This window comes from Dipodomys merriami, unplaced genomic scaffold, assembly GCF_024711535.1.
Source record: "Dipodomys merriami isolate MVZ:Mamm:240054 unplaced genomic scaffold, mDipMer1.0.p SCAF_31, whole genome shotgun sequence".
Taxonomy (NCBI): Eukaryota; Metazoa; Chordata; class Mammalia; order Rodentia; family Heteromyidae; genus Dipodomys; species Dipodomys merriami.
The window spans coordinates 15,535,537-15,551,975 of record NW_027204604.1 but is presented as its reverse complement, the minus strand read 5'-3'; the positions used below and the strand labels follow the sequence as shown (position 1 = coordinate 15,551,975).

Genomic DNA, 16,439 nt, shown 5'->3' with positions numbered 1-16,439 from the left:
TTTTTATTTGGAAAAAGTGAAATGGGCTATTCTCATATTCCAGAGAGATGGAAGACACTTCTAGAACATTCCAGAACATTATCCCATTGTAGACATCAATCCTCTTTTTGTTTTTTCATACATTGTTTCAATAGGAGCAAAGTTACAGGGACTCATGTTTTTTTTTCAATGGGCCATAGAGAAATGGAAGGAGGAAGGGTGAACAAATGCAGACATGGTATTCTCCAGAAGCTGTGTGGAAAATGAACTCTGCAACTTGTGGATAGGGATGACAGGGGAAACTGTGGGAAAGTGAATGAAGTGACATTTGTCCCCAAACAGATGTACTCATTACCAGACAACCCCTCTGTACACCTTATAATAACAATAAAATTATATATATATATATATATATATTTAAAAAGGACTATCAGTCAATGATCTGTATTTTTCCCTTCTTATTGAAGGCTCAGTACATCCTGATTCATCAGGCCCTTGTGGAGTACAATCAGTATGGAGAAACAGAAGTGAACTTGTCTGAATTACAGTCATGTCTCCACAACATGAAGAAGAGAGACCCGCCCAGTGAGCCATCTCCACTGGAGGCTGAATTCCAGGTAATGATAAAGATTATTGAGTGTGGTCTGCTTTCTGTGAGGCACTTGGCATAGTTCTTTGACCTGGTTCTCAACATAATAAAACAGAGACTAATGAAGATACTGAGACTCAGATGATTTAAAAGAAGGGCCTGGCTTTACACATCTATTATGTAGGAGACTTATTTAAGCCCAGAAGTCTGATCCTACTGTAAACACCTTCAACTATTCCTCATTAACCTGATACAAAAGAAACTGTCAAAACAAGAACTGATTTGTAGCCACAAAATGGGCCTGCCATAGGCAATATGGTATCTCATCTTGAAAAACTGCATCTGGTTTTGGTTTGCAAAGGAAATAATTAGAGATTTTATGACTCATTAGGAAGTTGAACTGGCTAGAGCTGGTAGACAGAAAGTAAAAGCCAAGTATATGTGTCCTGACTTATTTATTAGGCAATTATTCTTACAACTAATCTAGAATGTCATTGCTCATGGTTTCAGAAAGCTGGTGGAGCCGTCTCTTCAAACTGCTCAGTTGTCCACTTGAGATCTAGAGATGTACAGCTCAAAGCCAGCCAGGGCAGAGAAATCTGCCACATTTCATCTATAGGTATTTTAAAAAAAATCAGGATGGAGCCAGGCACTGATGGCTCACTCCTGAAATACTGGAGACAGAGATCTGAGGATCGAAGATCAAAGCCAGCCCAGGCAGGAAAGTCTATGAGACGCTTATCTCCAATTAACTGCCAGAAAACTGGAAGAGGAGCTGTGGCTCAAAGTGGTAGAGCACTTGACTTGAGCAGAGGAACACAGGGATAGTGCCAGGCCCTGAGTTGAAGCACCATGACCACCACCACCAACACAGTCAGAATGGGGCATGGCACAATTGGTATACCACCAGCTTAGCAAGCAAGCAGAGTGAGCACAAGCCTCTGAGCTCAAAGCTCAGTACTGTCAAAAACAAAGATGAAATGCCTTTTTTTCCCTATAGGGTCTCATGCTTCAGCAATAACTAAGCTGATATCTAGATTTTAAAGGCATTGTCCTTTCTGTTTCCTTCTCAGAGGCTTCCTTCCTACAGGAGCTGGAGGACACAGCACATGGGAAATCAAGAGGAAAATAAGAAGAAAAACAGAAATTCTAATGTCGTTCCATGTATGTTTTTTTATACCTTATAAAGACGAGTTCATTTGGATTTTTAAATTTTTAATTGTAATTATCTTTAACTAGTTGTACAAAGGAGGTGCCATTTTACCAAGCAGCGTCCGCTATGGCCCCTTCATCATCCTCACCTTCAACCCATTCCTACCCTTGCTCTTCTTAATTCTGTAGAATTTATCACGAGTTCCTGACTACATTCTCTGTCCCTTCTCCCCTTTCCCCCACATTCATCTTTTCCCTTTGGTCCCACCCCCCTCTTTTTAATTTGAGACACGCAAACATGTGATCTTGATTTTTGTAGTCTTTTTATTGTTATTGTAAAGTTTATGTACAGAATGGTTTATAGTTACAGGCAGGTGAAGAGTACATTTATTTTTGGACAATGTCACCCCTTCCCTCATTTTTCCCCCAGTTTTTCCCTCCTGTGTCTCCACCCACAAGTTGTGTAGCTCATTTTCAACATAGTCAGTTCACCCTTTGCCCCTCCATTTCAGTGTTCCCTTCACCTTCCCAAAGACAGATAAATGAACAAACAAGACAAAAGGAAATTTAAAAAAAAAAAACAGCACCAAAGAAAAAGAAAACACCTCTTGTACTGGAGTTCATTTTGATACTCATATTCTATCTATTTTATATGGTCAGACGCACAAAGCTATTGTGCCTATGTGAGCCTTTTCTAAGAATAAAGTGATCTTGATTTCATTGTTAATAGGCTATGAACTTTTAATTTTAGCAAATCATTTGAATCTAGTTCCTAATTTTCAGTTTTATTAAACTGAGTACAAAATTAACATGGACAACATATAAGCCAAACTGATAAACTAGACAAGCAAATAAATCACATGAAAGCATGGCTGACGTAGTTAACTTCCACAGAACCCCTTATCAGTATAGTGAAAATATGGGATTGATCATAATATGTTAACCAGATTGACCAGGTTATTATAAATGTAAAATATTTTTATCATTGTCTTTACATAGTTGTACATAGGGCTTTCCAATCAACGTGTCTGTATGTAGGTCTGAATCCTAATTAGAGTTATCTCTTCCTTCATCCCCCCGCCCCATCCCTCCAAATCCCTCCCTTCCCCTTATTGGGGAAAAAGGAGACAAACTTAGGACAAAGTGATTTTTGGACTTAAAATAATGAACCTGACATACATACTTAAGGAAGACTTTTAATTTACTGTTCATAGAATATAATGGAGAGAAAAAATCTAAGTGATGTGTTTTTGTAATGCACCTCATAGAGAATGATGATATTTATTCCTTAGAAACCTAAAACATGTATAGAAAATAGAACAGTATCTTTTACGTTCCTTGTTTTCTCCTGTAATGTTTTGGAAGCCATCTAGTTTTAAGATACATTTTGAATTTGTTGATCAATGCTTAATTTCATGTAGAATCTTACTGCATTTTGATGAATGCATTTACCTCTCCATGAATTGTTCATTTCCACATGTCACTAATTTGATGATTTTTATTTTGTTAGTGGAGCTGGAGATTGAAACCAGGGACTTGAATTAAGAGTTTGATCTGCCATAGACATAGATCCCCTGCCTTGATGTCTCACCACTGGTTTATTTTACACAGATGACTTTAACAGAGTGCAGCTTAAACATGACCTGGAGGTGAGCAAGGAGAGTGAGCCAGCCTCCGACGACTCGTCAGATGAAGACAGTGACGCGGAGGAATCGAGCAAGTACATCAATGCATCTTTTGTGATGGTGTGTGTTTCCATGTCCCAAACCTGATTTCCCACCCTTTGCAACTCATATCTGTGTTGGGCTATGATGGAATGTACCTATGTCATAATATATAACATCCAACAATTTCATACAAGAATCACGAGCTTGGTCATCCCTACATATTGATTTACACACACGTTCAACTTTTTATGATGCATTTTCTTTTTGTGTATGTGTGTACCAGTCCTGGGGCTTGAACTCAGGGCCTGGATGATATCCTTCAGCTTTTGCTTTTTGTTTTTGGCTCAAAGCTAGCATTCTACCACTTGAGCCACAGCACTGCTTCCTGCTTGATTTGGTAGTTAGTTGGAGGTAAGAGTCTCATGAACTTTGCTGCCTGGGCTAGATTTGAATCATGATTCTCAGATCTCAGCCTCCTGTGTAGTTAGAATTGCAGGTGTGAGCCACTGGTGCCCAGCCTATATTTTAATTTAATAAACAATTTGAACTATCAAAGCCTAATGGGTTGATTGAAAAGTAACAGAATACTGTTAGCTGTATTTTATAACAAAATAGGGCTATTACCCTATTCATTTAATAAGTAAAATGTAAACACATGCTAGAATGTAGACATTTTATTCTTATTCAGATATCCAAATTAGAAGAAAATCCACATTCATATATCTGCATAGTTAAAAATGTTTTGTTCTGACTAACTGGGATGTTTTGACTATGTCACACATATTATAAACAAGTCTCAGTTGCGATTTCCAATTGAGGAATTTTTGGCAATCAGTAATACTTATTGCATATACCCTGTATTGGATTGTTTCTCTTCCAAATTTTCCTAAAACACATTCACTAAATATTAATTGAACTCGACTACATCATAAGAATGTACAGTACCAATCAAAAGAGAGAAATGGTGAAGATGATTTCAAATACTTATGTAAATCCTTTTATACTATTGCAGTAACCTTTGAATAGAGGGGAAAGTGTGACTTTTGGGAAGAAAAACTTGTTTTGCAAGAGAATACCATATGTTTTAGTCTTGATTTTACATTATTAGCTACAAGTTATTATCAGACTAGTTTGCCTACAGCTGTCATATTTTCCTTGGACCTGAGAATCATCGTAGGTTTTTAATATCTGTAACAGCATTGGTGTCAAGGTAAGAAACCATTTTTCTAAATGGCCAATAAAAGTCCACTGCTCTGTTCAGATGGGAACAATAACAATATCCTACCTTTGCTTTTTAAAGAGTTACTGGAAGCCAGAAATGATGATCGCCGCCCAAGGACCCTTGAAAGAGACCACGGGTGACTTCTGGCAGATGATCTTCCAAAGAAAAGTCAAGGTTATTGTGATGCTGACAGAACTAAAGAATGGAGACCAGGTTGGTGCTTTTGAGAATCTTTTCTTTAAAAAACAACATAATAAAGCCTGTCTGTTATAAAATGTCATTCTCCATTCTTGGACTGCCTGCATGATGGGAACAGCGTGTCTTTTTGACCTCTCTGTTTCCTCCTTCCGCTGGTTTCAGATGACTGGGGTCATCGTGGGGCTGGGGCCTCTTCTTCCACCTGGCGCTGGGGCTCTCCTGGTCGCCACTGCAGTCTTGCCCGCTGCTCACAATTGTCCACGACACAGCGTCTGCTGTCCCGACAAACTGCACCAGTGTAGCTCCTTTTTCTATTGAGATAATAAAACTGAACTGACTCCTTTTCTGGCATTCAGACAGCAGCCGAAGGGCGTGTATCCTTCCATTTCCCCCCTGCTTGCAGCGTTTATAACACGTTCTCCATCCTGGACAAGCAGGGTTGCAGGCTGTCTGAGCACTCACGTTATCATGAGTCAGCCTTCATTTACTAACATTTGTTTGTGTCATCGTTGGTGGTGGTGGTGGTTGTGGGGCTTGAGCTCAGGGACTGGGCGCCGTCCTGAGCTTTGTGTGCTCAAAGCTAGTGTTCTCCCACTTGGAGCCACAGCACCACTTCCCATTCTCTGTTGGATGACGGAAGATTAGACTCTTACGGACTTTCCTACCCAGGCTGGCTTTGAACCCTGATCCTCAGATCTCAGCCTCTTGAGTAGCTGGGATGACTGGCGTGAGCCACGGGTGCCTGGCTTATCTCTCTCTCTCTCTTGACATATCTATACTGTCTCTGTTTCGCTCACTCTCACTCCCGCTCATGCTCACTCTTGGGAATTACAGGGATTTGAATTATACTTTCTGGTCAAATATTCTCTCTCTTGAGCCATGTCTCTTTCGCTTACACCTTTTGCTGTTGTTATAGTTTCTGTTTTTCTCAGAATAAGGACTATGATCCTCTTACTTACACTTTTCCTCTGTAGCAGGAATAGTAGCTGTGAACCACAACACTCATCTTATTTGTTGAGATGAAGTCTTACTAACTTTTTGCCCTGGTTGGCCTCAAACTGAAATCCTTCTGATTTCTACCTCCAGAATAGCTTGGCTTATAGTCATAAGCCACAACACCCAGCCGATTCATTTTTTAAAAAAAAGAATATATGTTCTGATTTCTAGCATGGAAAGTGAAGAAATGAATGAGAGTACAGACCAAGGCTGCCATCACAGTTGACAGTGGTGGGGTTGAAGTTGGTGGGAAGCAGCAAAAAGGAGGAGGGAACCTTCTTGTAACTCACACACACTCTTGGTCTCCCCCAGCTTAGATATGCCACCCATTTATCTCTTCCTGGAGTTGCTCATTAAGATTCTGGGAGGAAAACCTCCTTCACCAAGACCAGTGGAGAAACGGGAGGGGCGGGGGCTGAGCCATCAAGGAGTCCTGACCCATGTCAGATTAATGTACAGATTTTGAAGAAATGATCAGAGTGTGGAAGGGAGGAGCAAATCTCAAATCTGAGAGGACCCCACCAGGGAAGACAGCAAGTCCTAGCCACCTCGATTATCCCAAGGTTTCTCTCCTTACAAGAGGAGAGACATATTAGATAGATCATCATCATATTTAAAATAAAATTCAGATTTTTATGGGCAATTTTCAATTTTAACACGTAATGGATCATTTTCCACTTAATAGAAAATGAGGAAGGCAAGAACAGGGAGGTTTGAGAAAGGGGGTGATTGAGGGAGAGAGAAGAGAGAGAAAGAGAGGAGGAAGATTCCTTGAATACTTTAAATAGCAAGTGCACAGGGATAGAATCAGTTAAACCCTGTTAACCCGTGTCTCCTTATCTAGGAAATGTGTGCCCAGTACTGGGGGGAAGGCAAGCAAACCTACGGAGATTTAGAAGTTGACACAAAAGACACAAGCCAGTCCACAGGTTACACTCTCCGAGTATTCGAACTGAGACATCCCAAGGTAATACCTTATTTTGAAGGCATTGGTTTTTTTTTTTTTCCAAATGTAATTATCTTGATGGCAAAAGTAGTATCGATTATGTTATGCAATCAAAGATACCACCTTCGGGAAGGCTTAGAATGGAATTTTCCACTGTGTAAATGAATGCGGTCCTGACGAGAATGTGCTTCTAGAGCCAGTCATGGCCTGGTACTGAGCTGCGCTCCTTCCATTCTGGTTTCAGAGGAAAGAGCCTCGAACCGTGTACCAGTACCAGTACACAGCCTGGAAGGGGGAACGGCTACCAGCAGAACCCAAAGAACTGGTCTCCATGATTCAGAGCCTCAAACAGAAGCTCCCCAGGAGGAGTTCTTCCGAAGGGACTAAGCATCACAAGAGCGCGCCTGTCCTAGTCCATTGCAGGTGGGTGAGATGGGATGGGAAGCCCTTGGCCTCTGGGCTCCCATTCTCTCTTAAATTCTATCTGTATCGCCACCGGGACGGCCTTGGAGAGGGTTCCCCACTCCCCTGGGTTTTCTCTACATAGCACGGCTGCTGTAGTTCTGTAAGTTAAGGCTGTGATTCCTTTCATACTAAATTTCATGCTACTTCCAGGGCCTCATTCCCTCATAGTGAACTCAGATTGCTATGTGTGAGGAACACACAGAATAATGGACAGAAAGGTGCATGAACGGATAGATGGATGGTTTGCATGTACAAATATTCTTAGGTGGAATGACCCCTCACCTGGAAGTTACAGAATCCATATGACTGAATGCTTTGACTCCAGTACACATTTTAATTAATTTATGTTGTGCTGGTCCTGGGCTTTGAACTCAGGACCTAGTTTGTCCCTGAGCGTTGATGCTCAAGGCTGGTGTTCAACCTTTTGAGCCACAGCTCAACTTCTGGAGTTTTAGTGGTTAACTGGAGATGTGTGTCTCACAGACTTTTCTGCCTGGGCTGGCTTTGAACCACTGTCCTCAGATCTCAGCCTCGTCAGTAGGTAGGATGACAGGTGTGAGCCACCAGTGCCTGTCTAAACATGAATTTCATATTAATTGAATTAATTTAAATGTTAACTGAAATCTCTGGGCTGAACAGCTTTGTTTTAAACCCATTGTCTTATTTTTCTAAACTGATTTCAAAGGCAAAGATTTTAGCCACACCAGTGATAATATTTGATATTTAAAGTTTTTTCCATTAGGCAGACATTTAAATTTTGTTTGTGGTAGATACCTGCATATCTACTTTAATGAAGAGAAATTGAGCAAAAGCTTCATAGTATAGAAAGTTCACATAAAATAAGAATATTAAGGAAGAATTTAAATAATCTAAAAGTGAACTATGAACTTTGTAAGGTGCTTTTAGAATGTTTGCAGAAGCTTACTATTGGAATTTCATATACTAGAGTCAAGCCTTCAGAAATGTATTACCTGCAGTAGATAATTTGAATTTTCAAAAGTGAAATTTGTGTTGGAAGAAGAGGAGAGAAGGCAGATTTCAGTTTGCATGTTCTTCAGGTTATGATGAACTCTTCCTTCCATGTCTGCCTTAGTGATAGATGGGCATTTATGGCCCTGCTGACAATATGCTCTTCAGGGCAAGCTGTGTTAAGATGTTTTATACCCTCATTGTTTGGGAAATCCATTTGGTTGTGAATTGTTCTTTCTTCTCTGTTTGGCAAAGGTAGAAGGGAGAAAGGGGCCACATTATTTCAATGTTTATCAGTTTCTAGCTGTGCTCTTACTGTCTCTAAATCTCAATTTTCTCATCCATTAAAATTGGTCCGACCCATTGTAACAATGAGATGTACAAGACATTATGTTGAAAATGAACTTTACAACTTTGGGGCGGGGGAGGAGTTGGGGAGGCGGGGAGGGAAGAGATGGTAGGGAAAAAACAAAGGAAGGGGTAACAATGCTTGACAGGAAATGGATTCATGACCTTGCTCATGTAACTGTAACCCCTCTGTACAGTATCTTTACAATAAAAAAATATATAAAATTAAAAACTGGTCCTAACAATGCAGATTTAAATAAAAATACATTTGCAACCACAAAGTACTAAAGAGGAGAACGTAGATCTTTAAGGCCTAAGCCACATTTTTAATTTTAAATTTTATTGTAAATTTAAGTTAAATTGATGTACAGAGGGGTTACAGTTACATAAGTCAGGTGATAAGTGCATTTCTTTCTGTACAGTGTTGCTCCCTCCCTCATTTTCCTCCACTCTCCTCCTCCCCCCGCCCCCGACTCCCTCCCCTGCCAAGTTCTAACAGTGTCTAGTGTATATCACTGTTGAATTTTTTTGATGGGGTAATGCTTTTATTTGAATTCAACATTATTTAATATCAATGACTTCATACAGTACAATAAGCATATATGTAAATGAATATAATTACACATATATTACATTTAATATTACACATGTACATTGCATACTGTTGAATTTTTTTTTACCCTTTGTCCCACAGTTTCTGTGATTCCCCCTTCCCTTCCCCAAATCAGATAAACATATATAAGACAGAGGGTACCGAAATAAAAAACAATGACACGACGAATAAAACAAAGGGAAAAATAAGAAAGAAAAAAGAAATAACTGCAAGCAATAAAAAAAACAAAAGCCCTCATTTCCATTTCTTGGAGTTTGTTTCAATAAACATCATTTTTATGGACATATGCACATAGCTATTGAGCCATTGTGATCCTCACTTAATAATATTCTAGACATATTCTAGGTATTACAAATGAGGGAAACTATGGAGCTTGTGTTTCTTTGGGTCTGGCTTACTTCACTTAATATAATTTTTCCAAGTCTTTCCATTTCCTTACGAATGGAACAATGACATTCTTTCTGATGGAAGCATAAAATCCCATTTTCTATCTATCTATCTATCTATCTATCTATCTATCTATCTATCTATCTATCTATCTGTATCTCTATCTTATCACATTTTCTTGATCCATTCATCCACGGAGGGGCATTTGGGGTGATTTCATATCTTAGCTATGGTAAACAATGCCAAAGCCAAATATTTTTTAACTATAGAATTATCATAGTCATAAATTGAGATAGTTTGCCCCAGAATGCATTCAGCTGAAAGAAATTAGCCCTTAAGAAAATAGAAAAAGATGATTATAATAATCATAAAGTAAACAAAAATGTATGCTGTTCCTGTTTCTGTGCCAATATCACCACTCCTCTTCATCTTCTGCTCCTTGGATAGGGATGGGGCTGAGCACACAGGAGTGTTCTGTGCTTTGATCAATCTCTTGGAAAGCGCGGAGACAGAAGAGGTCGTAGATGTTTTCCAAGTGGTAAAGTCTCTGCGTAAAGCCAGGCCAGGGGTGGTTGCCACGTTTGTAAGTATACCTCGTTGTTTACTCCAATGCGCTTTTCATTGTTACTGGATCATTTCCCCCTCTTCCCCTTCCCTTCCCTCCCTTCCCTTTTTCACATTGAAATGTTATCAATATAAATGAGATTGGTGTTTGCCAGCAGTTTCTGCTGTGACAGTTCATGAAGGACACTTTTCTAACTAAGAAGGAATTGCTTCTTTTCCCTTTTGAGTTCGACCATTACCAATTCGTCTTGTCAAATAACAGAGCGTCCCCAAATTTAAGGGCTTTAAGGACATTAGTTGTAGTTCAGGTCTAGCGTGTGGACCTGCTGAAATGTTCTGGCGATCTTTTCCAGCTCAGCTAGTGAAGCCAGGCTCGTGCATGGGCCTGTTATAAGCTCATGTGCGTGCTGGCTCTGGCTGGTCTAAAAGCCCCTCCGCGGGCGCGGGCTGGATGCTGGCTGAGGCTGAGCTATGGTAGCAGGGGTGAGTGGGCTGCAGGTCACCTGGGAATCAGTAATTATTCACAAGATGAGCATCGTTCACGCACTGAAGTCCCTGAGACTTTCAGCGTTGTAGGAAGGGAGTGCGCACAGACCGATTGTTAAGCTGTGACCCCCCCCCCCCGCCCCCGTGTACTTTTAGCCTTGTGGAGCTGTTCCCTATTGGAGCTTCTGTATTCATTAAAATGTCAGGGCAACTAGAAGCGTAGAGACGAGGCCTTTTCCCGTAACCTGTGCAGATCTGGGTGGGCTTGCGCTGCAGGTACTTCTTGCTCCGGCTCTTCAATCATGGATCAACTCTAGCACAAAACTGGCTCCGTGAGCCAAGGCCCGGTGCTGAGATGTCCCGAGGGTGGGCTGGAGGAGAGAACCCTTGTTTGAAGTGGCCCGAAGGTCCACGTTAGCACTGAAAGCAAAGTTATTTAGATTGCTTTTTATGAGAAGAAGCTGAAGAACCCTCCCTCCCTCCAGGCTTCCACAAGCACATGGTTATTCTTGCTACTTTTTCCATTGCACATAAAACAGCATCAACCTCCTTCATGTAATTTCCTGTCACTTCGCTTTGCCAGGCACAGTACCAGTTCCTCTACGACACCATGGCCAGCTACTACCCTGCCCGGAATGGACAAGTCAGAAAAGCCAGCATGCATGAGGATCGGGTTGAATTTGATAACGAAGTGGACAAAGCAAAGAACGATGCCAATTGTGTCCATCCACCTGACACCCCAGATAAGACCCACGACACAGACCAGGACGGGGGAGGCTCTGAAGCCACATGTGGCTCCCCAGGCCCAGAATGTTCTGCCAATGGGCCCTCGGGTCCAGCTTTAACTCCAAGTTCATAGGAAAAGACGTACCTGGGGCACTCTGCATCTCATATGAGCTGATATTTCTGCTTTTCTTTCCTTTTTTTTTCTTTTTTACTACTATGGTTTAAAAAAAGTATTTAAGTTGCCTTGGCTAAAATTTTTGTACAGTCTTATGCTTATTGTTAAAGTTTTTTTCCCCAGCAAAAACATTGTTGTGGTCTTTGTGTGTCAATGTTTCTGTTTGCACGTGGGTGACAAACAGAGAGACTGAGAGACAGAGAGAGAGAGGAGCGAGAGCGCGCTTGCAACTGAGTCCAGATGCTTTTGAGAAGTTGTCTTTTTGCATTTCTGAAGAAAACATGTATTTTCATATTGGAGCTGTTAGCTTGAACGGTCTCATTTTCAAATCCTCATTGCGTGACTATGAGAGACTAAAAACACGGACTTTCTAGGAGGACCTCAAGATGTGTTCCTTGCTCAACTTGTGGATTTCTTACAGTTTGCTCTTACTTCCAGAGAGTTCCTACGAGTAGATTGTGTGTGGTTAGCTACTACAAGAAAATTCATTAAAATAACATTAGCAAATCTTATCCTCCAGTGTGTTAAAATTTAGTTCAATATCTTTTTAAGCATATTTAATCTAATTTAAAGATTCTGGGAGAGCCTACCTTCCTAACCACAGGGCTTTATAACTCTGCCACACAGAGTATTTTCTGTAAGTTTTGTGATACTTATTGCTTAATATTCTTGACCGAATATTTTTGTTACAAGTGAACTTAAATATCTTTGAAATAAACAAATGCAACAGATATTGAAACCTCTATGATAAAAATAGGAACTTGCAAATATATTTGTGCCAAATATTAATATATGAAACATGATGCATAAGATATGAAACATAATACAGCTGAATTTTATGAAATTCAGCACTGACATGTGAAAAACAACATTGAGTATGCATAATCTCTTTTGCAAGTAGGCCAGCAATCTTCATTAATACAAATTCATTTTGAATTTCTTACCTGCTTAGTAATTAGTACTGAGAGCCATCATAAAATTCATTGGTTTCTTTTCTCATTTGTAGTATGTTAAGTGTGTTTTGTGTTCACATATAAAAAGTGGATGTACCTATTGAAAAAGGCTTAATACAAAAAGAATGTTTTCAGACATTTTTGTGGATCCTGTTTTTTTTTTTTAAGATGCTCTAATAATGTAGGGTCTGGGATCTAAAAACCTCAAGAAGAGTGACATTTTTTCCAAGATGTAATAAAAACAACTTCTTTTGTGAACTTTGCTTCTGTCTATGACATTTTTCACATGGCACTCTTTGGTTGGTTGATTTTCTGTATCTTTAGTCTCTGGTTTTAAAGGATTTTACTATTCATCATTACTATTCCTCATTAATTACTGTCTACACAACTCATTTTGTGTTATTCTAATTACTATCATGGCACTTAAAAACGAGAGATTATTCTTTAGGATACTCTACAGTCCTTTGCCATTAGTTCCCAGATGAAGAAAAGTGGAACTTAACAAAGAAACAACAATTTCTAATACACAGACACACACACACACACACACACACACACACACACACACACACACACACAAAGGTTAATTAGCCTTCCTTTGTACTCACTAGAGAAGACAGAGGCCTGAAAGTCACCATATATGGGCATCAGAAAGAAATAAAGTTGGCTATTATGGCTCTCGCTGGTCACTCAGACTTTACCATCTTGTTTTCTCCTAATAAAACTGGGGTAGTCTCCGTTTATTAGACAACATAATTAAAGTGTTAAAATTCTGATTCTCATTAGAACCAGGTGAATGCTGTGATAGGGATCTATTTTTTTTAAATGACCTTGAAGGAAAAATTTTCTCCAGGGGTTTCAACAGGGAGGAATATCTCCAGATGCAGAAAATTTGTGTTTGAAATGTGTGTTTTCTGCTTGAGATTTTTCTTTGGAAGATACAAAACAGCATAGAATGTCATGGTAATTTCTATTAATTTTGGTAGCAAGGTAGAAACATGTTTTTTTTTCTTTCTTCTTTTGCAAATGGGAACACGTGGAAAGGAGACAAGGAAGTAGTAGCTCAGAAACCCATTGATAGAGGAGAAGCTAAATCACCCAGACAGGCAGGCCAGGCTCCAGAGTATGGAATTATGACTATGATTTTTATCTTTAAAAGGAATAGCAAGAGCAGGGAAGGTAGCTTAGTGGTAGAGTGCTTGCCTAGCATGCATGAGGCCCTGGGTTTAATTCCTTCATACCACATGCACATATACAAAAAATACAAAATAAAACAAAACAAAATAAGATGTTTAAAAGGAATGGTAATATATGAGCTAGAGACTCAAGTTTTGGACTATGGATTCAATTTGTAGGGGGCCAACTACAAAACATACAAGATTTCTTTGTGGACAGTTATTACCATTATTACCTCCAAGACCCAGTCAGAAAAATGAAGCCCAAACTCACAGCTTAAAATATCCTGGTTTATTTAAGAGAGGCGTTTCTGAACCTATCTTTATAGTCACTGGCCCCCAGTGACTATAAAGATTATGCTTTTGCTTTAGTATGAGACACATTTAGTCATCTTGAAATTCAGGTCTCAGTAATTTTGTGTAAGCCAAGTGCTGGTGGCTCACGCCTGTAATCCTAGCTACTCAGGATGCTGAAATCTGAGGATTGCAGTTCAAAGCCAGCCCAGGCAGGAACTTTTCTAAGACTCTTACCTCTAATTAACAAGCAAGAAGATGGAAGTAGAGCTATGGTTTAAGTGGGAGAGGACCAGCCATGAGTGAAAAAGCTAAGGGACAGAGCTCAGTTCCTGAGTTCAAGCCCTAATGAGATCAGTATAAAACACTCAAACAAACAATAACTTTGTACCTATGTGACAAATATTTTCAGAAGAGCTAGGCATTTTAATATTTCCATGCAAAGGGTAATCTATGTGAAGTCACTAACCAAAAATGGTCTCCTTAGTGATCATTTTAAAAGTGCAAACTTCCAGTCAGAATTTTAATACTTTCTGCATATCCATGTTTTGCTTTTTTTCCCCTTAAAAATGTCAACAATAAAGTTTAAGATTTCTTACAATGAAGTAGGATGTGCCTTTTTTTAAAAATTTACACTGGTGATTTGTTAAAACATGTCCACACTGAACTCCACAGATCAAAAGGAAGGAGCTGATAACTGTCCCCCCACTAACTGGATCATATTCTTGATATGAAGACCTTGCAGTGCACAAGTTCAGAGGAAATGAATGTCTGTTCACTCTCGTAGGCGAGGTCGGCATGCTTTCATTCTTTTGGACAAATTTCATATCTGGAACAATCTACAGTTTCTTCAAAGAGACACATTCAAAATTGGGCTGTTTGATTTCCTGTTTTAAATGAGACTTTCTTCCACTGAGTCTTTTTTCTCTTCCTGTAAACCCCTTTTCATTTTATTCCTTCTTACAATTCAAAATGACTACTAAGTTTTGAGCAATATTTGTAAGGCAGTTAAGAGTTGCTCATGGTCATTTTCATCATGACAGGATGAAATTTGGTTATCAGATAAAATACAAGGTATCACAGGTAGATTTGAATTCGAAATAACAAGGGACAATATTTTAGTCTAGGTATTGCTCGTTCAACATTTGGGGGCATAAACTAAAAAGTATTGTTTATATGAAATTTAAATTCAAATGTAATGGGGTACTCACCCCATCCGCCCCCGCCATGCCCCTGTACACAATACCTTCTAACTCTAGCTTAATAGCACCTACCAGCTCCATTTCATTGGCATTTGTGGGATTAAGTTTGATATATAACTTTGGCAAAAACCTTTTCATCCAATATCTCAAGATATAATATTCTTCCTACTAGGAGAAACTCCCCGAGATGTAAAGGTTGATTGAAATTAAATACTTGATTGAAATAAAAACTTAAAAAATAATCTCTAAGCTTATCATTGGTGGCTCATATCTAAAACCCTAGCTATTCAGGAGGCTGAGATCTGAGGATCACAGTTCAAAGCCAGTTCTGAAAGAAAAGTCTATGAGCCTCGTATCACCAGTTAACCGGCAAGAAGCCAGAAGTAGAGGTAGACTTCAAATGGTAGAGTGCCAGTCTTGAGCATGAAAAGGTAAGAAAAGAGTGTAAAGCCCTGAGTTCAAGCCTCGGTACTGGCACAAAAAATAACAAAATTAACTGTGAAACAGAGGCAGAAATAGCTGTCCTCTATCACATATAAACATGATAGTAGACATAGCATTGCTTGGCATAGAATACTTTAATTATTTTACCTGTATTTGTTTCCTCAAGATAAATTCCAGGCTGCACAGCTTCTTGCCTTCATTTTATAGGTGAAGAAGCAGACCTGGTAACCGAAAGCCATCTGGTGAGTGACAGGATCTGAACCAGCTTTTGCTGGCACATCAGCCGGACCCCAGACTTCTTTGTCCTCTGTGTTCGTGTGTCCTTCAACTTGGCTCATATGGTTTGGCACAGTAGAGAAACAATCTGAGTTATTTTCTCCCTTTTCTCCATTGCATGATTAGAAACAAAACAAAACTGTCACAGTGTTGTTCTGAGCTCAACCAGTAAGCTCAGTTGAGCTCACTCAGAACATGGAAGTCATTATAGGGATGTAAACACACCCTGAAGCATTCAGGGAGAGGGATTGTACTCGTTTATGTAAACGAAGATCACCCATCTCCAGAGTGTGTGCCAGGAAATAAAGCCTTGCAATACATAGCAAATGTCAGCGTAGCAACAGTTTTCTCCATGGGGGTCGCATTTCAACGTGATTAGTATTTCAAACAAGTTCAAAGGGCATGATAAAACACACACACCTCGTGCCTGCGGAGTCTCCATCGTTCAGTCTTTCTGGAGTGGCACTGAGAATTTCCCTCACCTAGAAATCCCACACAGTGGAATGTCAGGGAACCAGAAATTAACTTTCCGTGAAAAATAGCCCATTAACCTCCAGAAGAAAGCCTCCTGGTCCACGTGTACCTTCCATTCCAGCAGTGAGGAGATCCCTGG

At 39.7% G+C, this 16,439-nt stretch overlaps 1 protein-coding gene across 5 annotated transcripts in view; it reads left to right on the top strand.

The window, feature by feature from the left end:
- The window catches only part of Ptprc (protein tyrosine phosphatase receptor type C), a 98,500-nt gene extending 85,807 nt beyond the window's left edge, over window positions 1-12,693 (top strand). For all 5 annotated transcript variants that reach the window (XM_070041881.1, XM_070041880.1, XM_070041878.1 and 2 more), the window contains 8 exons: window positions 447-596; window positions 1,642-1,732; window positions 3,332-3,465; window positions 4,688-4,822; window positions 6,648-6,770; window positions 6,994-7,172; window positions 9,979-10,114; window positions 11,165-12,693. In XM_070041881.1, the coding sequence (XP_069897982.1) occupies window positions 447-596; window positions 1,642-1,732; window positions 3,332-3,465; window positions 4,688-4,822; window positions 6,648-6,770; window positions 6,994-7,172; window positions 9,979-10,114; window positions 11,165-11,440 (1,224 nt within the window). In that variant the 3' untranslated portion in view covers window positions 11,441-12,693. The remainder of the gene's footprint in view (window positions 1-446; window positions 597-1,641; window positions 1,733-3,331; window positions 3,466-4,687; window positions 4,823-6,647; window positions 6,771-6,993; window positions 7,173-9,978; window positions 10,115-11,164) is intronic.
- Window positions 12,694-16,439: the final 3,746 nt, after the last annotated feature.